This window comes from Gekko japonicus, unplaced genomic scaffold (genome assembly GCF_001447785.1).
Source record: "Gekko japonicus isolate JY-2015 unplaced genomic scaffold, Gekko_japonicus_V1.1 scaffold773, whole genome shotgun sequence".
Classification (NCBI taxonomy): domain Eukaryota; kingdom Metazoa; phylum Chordata; class Lepidosauria; order Squamata; family Gekkonidae; genus Gekko; species Gekko japonicus.
In genome coordinates, this window is record NW_015161427.1 from 653,941 (window position 1) to 663,113 (window position 9,173).

The 9,173-nt window shown below is 47.7% G+C and overlaps 1 protein-coding gene across 1 annotated transcript in view; it reads left to right on the forward strand.

The window, feature by feature from the left end:
• Positions 1 to 833: 833 nt before the first annotated feature.
• BLM (Bloom syndrome, RecQ helicase-like) overlaps positions 834 to 9,173 on the forward strand; it is a 21,933-nt gene continuing 13,593 nt past the window's right edge. Inside the window, exons 1-4 of the mRNA XM_015428805.1 lie at positions 834 to 899; positions 1,624 to 1,715; positions 3,593 to 3,725; positions 5,924 to 6,597. Coding sequence (XP_015284291.1) covers positions 865 to 899; positions 1,624 to 1,715; positions 3,593 to 3,725; positions 5,924 to 6,597 — 934 coding nt within the window. The 5' untranslated portion in view covers positions 834 to 864. The remainder of the gene's footprint in view (positions 900 to 1,623; positions 1,716 to 3,592; positions 3,726 to 5,923; positions 6,598 to 9,173) is intronic.

A 9,173-nucleotide genomic window follows, 5' to 3' on the forward strand; every position in this document is an offset into this window, starting at 1 on the left:
TTGTAAAAACTAGAGGCCGGCAAGTCCGAATTTCAGTCAGAAACTCACATGCAGAACACAGATCAAGACAGGTGGCCCAGTTAGTCTGTCTGTAGCAGGAGAAGAGAGCAAGAGTCCGGTTGCACCTTAAAAGACTAACAAAATTTGGGGCAGGGGAGGAGTTTTCATGAGTCACTGGCTCATTTCTTCAGATACCTGAAGAACTGAGCAGTGACTCACGAAAACTCATACTCTGCCACAAATGCAGAACACAGCTCTTTTTGTAGGCGGAGAGCAGAAGGAAGCATTTGGTCGTTTCTATTCTAACAAGACTTTTAAAGTCTTGACCTATTTTATTTTATTATTTTTTAAAAATCTGGTCTGATGACGAGTTCTTGTGAGCTCAAAAGCCTGTGTGGTGGTTTATGTCATGGTGGGTTCTAATAAAAGCTATAACATGCCATTTGTGTTTTGTTCTGGGTTTCGTGGGGGTCAGTGTGACTATTTTCTAAATTAATACTTCAAGCCATTTCTGTGACTTTATTTTAAGACCGTTCTGAAGATTGACTATATAATTTTTTTAATTCAATTTATTAAATTTATACCCCGCCCTCCCTGCAAGAGCAGGCTCAGGGTGGCTTACGCCGTTTGATGCATGAAGAACAATTAAAATCCACATTAAATCATCTAAAAACAGTTCAGTGATATTAAGCTAATGAAGTTTTTTTTGCTGTCTATGTTGATTGTGTTAAAGCTCGGAATGGTTTTGGCTGCAATGCAAGTGAGGAACCAGGTGAAGAGCTGAGTGATGATGACGTGGTGTGCATTGATCTTGTGGACGAAGACAACTACGAAGACTTTGTACCTCCCTCCCCAGAGAAGGAAATGCCTCCTTCCTCATCTGTTTTTAAAAGCATTCGGTATGCCACTGCCAATAAACTTCTCTCTTGCAGCACACGCAAAAGTTTAAGCAAAGAAATCGTGTCAGCTAGTCGTCCCATGGATTTGGAGTGTTATTTATTTACTTACTATATTTAAAGTCTACCTTCCTCGCTACGACTTGAGGGTGGATTACACGGAGGAAGTAACTACAGTTAACAGAAAGGGATATCCGATAAACAGTGCAATAGGATTTGTACCGTAGAAATCTGGAACCAACCAGAAATCCGGGGGGTGGGGTGGGGGGAGCTGAAGCAAGCAGTATTAACATGATGTGTTAAATGATGCAGAAATTACATACTAGGATCATATTTACAAGGTGGGATTGTAGGATCAGCAACAGGCAATACGAGCTATACACAGAAAAGACCGTAGTCCCTAAAAGATTACCCAAGTAGCTTTAGTTTCAATCTGTTCACTTTTGGCCAGTTCACAGCAGCAGTCAGCCAGCAGTTTGTCGGTGAACGGCCCAAAAAAGCAGGTCGGAGAAAAAAGTTAATAGGAAATGTGTTTTCTGGGACATGCAGACAATAGTGTTGGGTTCAGAATGTGAATATTGGGCAGCAGTTCATGTTTTTTCCTCTTTTACAGCTGTATAACAGGAATCTGAACCTCTGCACGGGTTTTGAAATGGAAGGTTTTTTTCCCTGTACGGTGTACTTTTCTGGAGTTTTTAATGACTTAATATTCATGTCACCTTTTCAGAGATTCTTCCTTTGAGAGGGCAGCTGGAGACGTGAAAAGCCGCTCGCCAGACTCTGGTTTTGCCAGCTGTTGCTTCAATGAAGGGCAGGAAGGTAAAGCCACCTTCCACTGTGGCGCTGGGTTCTTTTCTGCTGAGGAATACAGAGTTGCTTTTGTTCTTCTGATGCATAATGGCTCAGAGCCTTGTAGTTGGCTATATCTCAGGGCGTACTCCAGCATCGTGGTTTCTCTGGGCAGCTGTGCGCCTCTGACGTAGCATTCTTACCATTCTTTTTCAGTGTAGCAAACAAGGAGTTTCTGTGTCCTAAGAGGTGCTTATATGTAGGAGGGAGGGAAAGAAAGGTTTAGAGGAGCAAGAGGGAGTGCTGTCTCTGGGGATTCACCGAGAGCTGGGTACAAGCCTTTAAACATGAAACTACTGAAATGGGGTGTCCTGGAGTGAGAAAACGGCTATACTGGGGGCTCATGCCATTGAGGCCAGTGGTCCTTTGGTCAGGCATCATCGCAGCAAGGCAGCCGAATAGTGTGCCTGAATGCAGTTTGGCTGAATCGGAGTAGACAAGGTGTAAGAGCTGTGTAGCTCCCAGGGTGAATCTTTGGCTTTGTCCGTGGAACTAGATGATGCCTTTTCCATGTTCATCAGCTGGCCTTTGTCCTTCATGGCTGGAGTCCAGTCATGTAGAGCTACCTGTCCCTGCCAGGGCTCCCTCTAAGCTGTGGAGTCCTGTGAGCAAAAATTCTACTTTGTGAGCTACTGGTGTTAAAGTTGTGAGCGAGCGATTTGGCTACTGCATACATTACTTTGCCCTGGAGCCATCCTTCCAGAGCGAAGGCAAAAATGTGAGCCGGAGGCTGAAAAAATGAGCTAGCTCACACCAACTCAGCTTAGAGGGAACACTTGTCCCTGCCTCTTCACCAGTATAGATCTGCAGGTACTCTTTGCATAAGATTTGTGGGATTCCCTGCAAACAACTCTTAACGGGGGGGGGGGGGAGAGGCTGCCAGATGTTTATTATTTATTTATTTATAAGATTTATATCTCACCCTCCCCCGCCAGGGCAGGCTCAGGGTAGCAAACATGGCCACAGTCATTATAAAAAGTAAGACAATACAACAATATAGTAATTATAATAGTTGTTCTGGGTTTGTAGGCTGGATATGGATCAAAGGGGTAACAACTGGACACCAACAAAACTGAGACTGAGCAGTCATGGTAGCAGCATCAATCACAGATGCCCTTGAGTCCTACCGAAGTTCATTGATAATAATAATAATAACAATATACTTTATTGTCATTGTACATAGTACAACGAAATTAAGATGCAATCATTCAGTGATCTACAACCATACTCATATACACTCACACAACCATTCACAACCATCCCATAACTCCCTTAAGGTTCACATTGCAACTTAAACCACCAATGTCACCCAAATTCCAATCCATACAGCATTTAAAGTAATAATAGCTCTCGAATAAAAACTGTTTTTTAATGTGTTTGTCCTTGTTTTAATTGTCCTATATCTTCTACCCGAAGGCAGCAGTTCAAACAGGGAGTGTTCAGGGTGTGACAAATCCTCCAAAATGTTCTTTGCTTTTTTCAAGCATCAAGAACTATACAATTCCTCCATGAATGGGAGAGGACAGCCAATAATCTTCTGGGCTGTGATGATAACTCTCTGGAGTGCTTTCCTATCCACAGCCGTACAACTGGCAAACCAGGCACAGATGCAGTATGTTAAAATGCTCTCTATTGAGCAACGATAGAAAGACATCAGTATTTTCTCACTCAAGTTATTTTTCTTTAAAAGTCTGAGAAAAAAGAGCCTCTGCTGGGCCTTCTTCACCAGAGCAGTGGTGTTAGTGCTCCAGGTCAAGTTCTGCTCAATAATGTGTTGGGGGTTTGAGCGCCACCTTCAGGGAGGGGCTTGCTTGCGACTAACACGGTATAACTTTTCCACGTTTCAGATAAGTCCTCGCCACGTGAGACCCTTCTGTACAGAGTGATGAAGGGAATCTGTGACCTGGTGGATTCCATCTCGGAAAGGGAGCTGAGGTCTTTGTCTTGTGGGAAGGAGCTGCTTCAGAAGAGAGACCACAGGTTTGGAGGCTTCCGTCATTCAGGAACGCGTTCGTGCACAAATGGGCACTTTCTGTGGTATAAGCAGACTGCCAGTGTGTCAGGCTCCGAAGCGGTGTGAACATCTCAAAGTAATAACATGCACAAGGCTTGGAACCTGCTTTGCTTGTACTGAAATGAAACTACACGTTTGTATCCTTGAATAAAACCTGGGTAAAGATGAAGCAGGTTGTTAGAGCTGCACAAACAAATGTCTAGCAATCATTTATTTATTTATTTTTGGATTTATATCCCGCCCTCCCCAAAGGCTCAGGGTGGCTTACAAAGAGGCATGGTTAAAACAATAAAAACAGTATAAAACAATACCGTATAATACAGTTCAATAAAATATTGGTGCTCCAAAAGTCACTTAAATCATGAATTCCAAGATGGGGTTCTGGAGTTATTTATACCAGGACAACAATATACGTCCCAGCAGCACTGTCATCCACCAGGAACATCTCACATCCCCAATGATACCCGCTCAAGCGGTGGTAAAAGTGTGGTGATGGAGGAAGCGGTGATGGAATAGTGGCGGCGGCAGCTCCTATTCAAAAGCCTGGCGGAAGAGCTCCGTTTTACAAGCCCTGCGGAACTGCCCAAGGTCCCGCAGGGCCCGGATCTCTTCTGGGAGCTCATTCCACCAGGTAGGAGCCGCCACCGAAAACGCCCTGGCCCTGGTGACAGCAAACTTGATGTTCCTGGAGCCTGGAATTTCCAGGAGATTTTGACTCCCCGACCGTAGTGCCCTTGGGGGAACATGCGGGGAAAGGCGGTCCCTTAGTTAACTGCTTCCCCCCCCCCCTTCCTGAACCTGCAACCCTCTGCCCTCATTTTGGGTGCCTCCAGACCATCATCTTTGTCTCTCTGTTCCAGTACTTAGCCCTGCACATCCCTCACTTAAATGCACTTACTGGAATTGAGGCCTTGGATATTTTGTGCCCTTACAGTGTTTTTGCTTAATTAAGTAGGTTGAATGGCTGCCTAAGTGGAAATGGTATTTGATGAAGTCTGCATGCACACAAAAGCTCATACTCAGAATTAAATGTTGTTGGTCTTGGACTCAGACTTTGTTCTAAGTGAAATGGAATAGATTTACCATATCATTTTTATCAAAATGAAAAACAGCAATGTTTGGGAAGCAGGGGTTGGACAACACCTTCGGCAGGGCCTGAGTGAGACGCGGTCTGGACTGTGTGCAAAAGCTTGCAACTCACTGATGAGGCAGGATCTGCCATCCAGAAGGAGTGCAAATGGATTGGATTGTGCTCTGGAGTGGCCTAAATTGTTTCTGGTGGAACAGACTCAAAGGGTAGCCGTTGGAGACCAGGCCCTCGGGGTGCAGTTCTATCCCCCACGCTATTCAATCTCTGCACAAACCCCTTAGGAGAAATTATTCATGGTTTGGAGTAGGTTGTCATCTGTGTTGACAACACCCAACTTTGCATACCTCCATCTAGATATCAGGCAATGTGGTGGAGGTCTTTTAGCCAGACTGGCCATCACCAGGGCTAGGGCCTTCTCTGTGGCAGCTCCACGCTGGTGGAACGAGCTCCTTCAATTCCACAGGGCCTGCAAGACGGAGCTCTTCCACCGGGCATCTGACCACATTTAACATCTTTATATAACTCAGAGCCTCCCTGGGATCTTTTTCATTAACCATGTCTGTACTAACTGATTCCTGTTATCAAAACATTGGATTATGATTGCCGTCGCACAGGAATGTATTTACATATAGCACTTTAGATTTTACGTGTTTTTAAATTTTTGAAAAATTTTATGTAAGCCACCCTGAGCCTGCCTTGGCGGGGAGGGCACAGTATAAGTCCAATAAATAAACAAATACATGAATAAATAAATTTAACTACAGCAGTCAGAGAGAGAGGCTCAAGTGAAACGGCATCCTGACAAGACAGCCGTACTGCTAATTGGGAAGGCTGAGGCCCTGAAGGACATTCCGCTTCTCCTTTCCAGTGGGGTTCAGCTGACTGTGTCTGATTTGCTCTCTTCTGACTCACCGTAGCCCTTGCACACGAAAGCTCACACCTTGAATAAACCTTTGTTGGTCTTAAAGGTGCCCCACTGGACTCTAACTTTGTTCTGTTGCTTCAGGCCAACCCTAACCCAGATAATGGAAGGAATGGGTGGTGGTGTGTTAACAGCATGTTCCTTCTTTGCAGAAGAAAGCTATTAAGTTATACTGAAGCAAGTGGAAAGGACGGCAACACCTCTCCTGCCGTAAACCGCCAAGCATCTCTTGGGGACGAGAACTCTCTGTACAGCGAAGCCGCTCTTCAGCTGAAGAGCACTTTTGCGACCGGCCCCCGGAGAAGCTCTGTCTTTGGCGGTGGACTTTTCTCCGAATCACTGCCTGCTGCTGCGCAACCACACAAATATCATTCGACCCCCTTTGCTGCCCGGACGCAGAACCCAGATGAGGCTGAGGTATTCACATTGTCAGAGAGTTCCACCCTTGGCAGTGATATCTCAGGGAATGCAGGAATTTCTTTATCCACGCCGGGCATCCGTGAAGGATCGTCGCTCAGGGGTGACAGAAACGAGCGCGGTCTGCGTGCCAAGTTGAACCTGGCAGCTTTAAGGGACCGAAGCGAGCCCAGCGGGGCTAAGAGCCAACCGGGAGGCAAGAGGCGCTTGGCAACACCAGACCCGGATTTTGATATCGACATTGATATCGATGAGCTGGACGATATGCTCAATAGCTCAGGAGTGGAGCAGCCGTCGAGGGGGCTCTGCCAACCCGTTCGGGAGGACCATCCTGCCAAAGGGAATGGGCGTCTTTCAGATCCCGCTTCCCCCCGACCAAACTACCCCATGTCTGTCAAGAGCTGTGCAGGTAAACGATGCTAATTCCTTGGTAATCGATCACGGCTTCCTGGGCCCCCGTGGGCAGGGAGGGGACGTGGCCGTGATCGGTTGGTTCTTCAGAGGGACTTGCCCGGGGGGGGGGGTTGTAACCCGGAGTCCCAGCTGTGAATGTGTCTTTGATGCTGGTGGCTTGGGACGGCACAGGAATGTTCTGTTTGGCATACAACCCTGACAGCCTCCAGTTTGGTGTAGCAGTTAAGTGCGCAGAGGACTCTAATCTGGGAGAGCCGGGTTTGATTCCCCACTCCTCCTACACTTGCACCTGCTGGGTGACCTTGGGCAAGCCGTAGTTCTGACAAGAGCTGTCCTTGAAAAAGAGCAGTTCTGGAAAAGCGTTCTCTCTGCCCCACCCACCTCACAGGGTGTCTGTTGTGAGGAGGGGAGGGGAAAGGAGTTTGTAAGCCGCTCTGAGACTCCGAGCAAAGGCCAGGGGCATAAATCCAATTTCCTCCTCCTCCCTGAGCTGATGGAGGCAGTCTCGGACTGGGCGCTGAGACCCCTGAGTGGGGCTGCCCTGGAGGGACCTCCGCCTTTGCGCTTCAGGGCTTGGGGCTTCAGGGAGGATTCGGCCCATTGCTCTTCCCCGGGACATTCTGGCTCTTACCTGTACAGATGCACATGCTGGAGTCAGGTTCTCCTGGGGACAAACTATGTCACCCGGTAAAGGGGGAGTTTTGCACTCTGCCCTTGTCCTGAACTGGCTGTGGCCTGGTGAGGCTTAGGGTCTCAGACAGTGTGCACCCCTGCCAGGGAGGGCGGCTGGTTAGGGCAAGACGGCCTCAGGTGGCTTATGCATCCGGGGGTTCCTGAAGTCTCTTAGGGATTCCCCCCCCACACCCACACACACTAATAATAATTTTTATTAGTTTTTCAAACAATACAACTCCTAACGTGTGCAGCTGCATAGGTCAAAAATAAGTAATACAAAAGGAACGATCCATTCAATAAATCAGTGCAAACAAATTATCGTATGAAGGTAAGATACATTATTATATAAGGTAGACCCAGATGTAAATTGCCTTGTGTGAAATTGTTGCTTGATGGTTGTTCCTGTCACAGCCCTGGTCGGCCTGTGTAACGTGGCAGCTGACCCAGGCGGGGGACACGGGCGGCCTGTCCTGAAGGTGGCTGCAGCCCCTCTGGAGGAGGAGGAGGAGGAGCAGGTCCATGGCTTGGAGGCCTCTCCTGGGGCCCAGAGTCAAAATACCAGGCCAACGCAAGGGGTGGCTTGGCGTGTGCGCACATGTCCAGCGCTGCCTTTTAGAAGCTTTACTGGTGGTGGATTTTCCACTGAGAAAAGGGCAGAATCTGAAACCCTGGCACGTGGTCTGCCTTGTCCGATGGTTCTGGAGTCTGTGTCACTCGGTCACAGAGAGGGCAGGTGTTCCTGCTCCTGCTTCTCATGCTGGTCTCCCTGACAGCACCAAAGATCTTGAGCGGAAGACTGTTGAACGTTGTTGGTTTACCCTGACTTATTCACAACATTTATATCCCGGTTAGGGCCACCAAGGCGGCTAGCGATTAAAACAAGCATGATAAGATGACACCGCTAAACCAGAGCTAGAAGTATGTGTGTAAAAGACAGCAGGTGGAAAACACAAGGCAGGAAGGAGGAGGAGTCCCCAGCAATGCTCCCTCTAAGCTGTGGAGTCTTGTGAGCAAAAATTCTACTTTGTGAGCTCAACTAGCATGAAAGTTGTGAGCGAGCCATTTGGCTACTGCATAAATTAGCCTGCTCTGGAGCCATCCTTCCTGAGCTAAGGCAAAAATGTGTGAGCCGGAGGCTAAAAACCTGTGAGCTAGCTCACACTAACTCAGCTTAGAGGGAACACTGGTCCCCCAGCAATGTTCCCTCTAAGCTGTGGAGTCTTGTGAGCAAAAATTCTACTTTGTGAGCTACTGGTATTAAAGTTGTGAGTGAGTGATTTGGCTACTGCATAAATTAGTTTGCTCTGGAGCCATCCATCCTGAACTAAGACAAAATTGTGTGAGCCAGAGGCTAAAAAACTGTGAGTTAGCTCACCCTAACTCACCTTAGAGGGAACACTGTATCCCCAGCCAAAACGCAGCAGTCTTCACCCAGTGGGGGGAAATGGTAATAGAGGGGAACAGATGAATATCCTCGGGGAGGAAGTTCCATAATCGGGCTCAGAAACAGCCTGTTTGGGAGCCAGTGTAGACGGACCGGCATTGGAGCGCCGTCTTCCCTGCCACCCACTCCAGTCAGCATCCCGACGGCACCGTCCGGTACCAACTGAAGCTTCAAAACACTTTTCAAGGGCAGCCCCACGACGTAGGCTGTGTTGCAGTTATCTATTCTATGTGTTACCAGGGTCGTGCACTACAGTGGGCAGCGCTTTTCTGCCCAGGAAGGACCGCACCCCAAAGAAAAAACAGAAGCCTCTATAAACCAAGCAGTTTAGAAATAAAGACCTTTATTACCTTGCCTCACAAGAGCCACCAGACTTTTGGGCGAAAAGGGTCTCGGCAGAACCCTAGTTAAGGTGCCTGGCCAAGGGAAGGGGAGGCCAGTGGAGTGGGAGA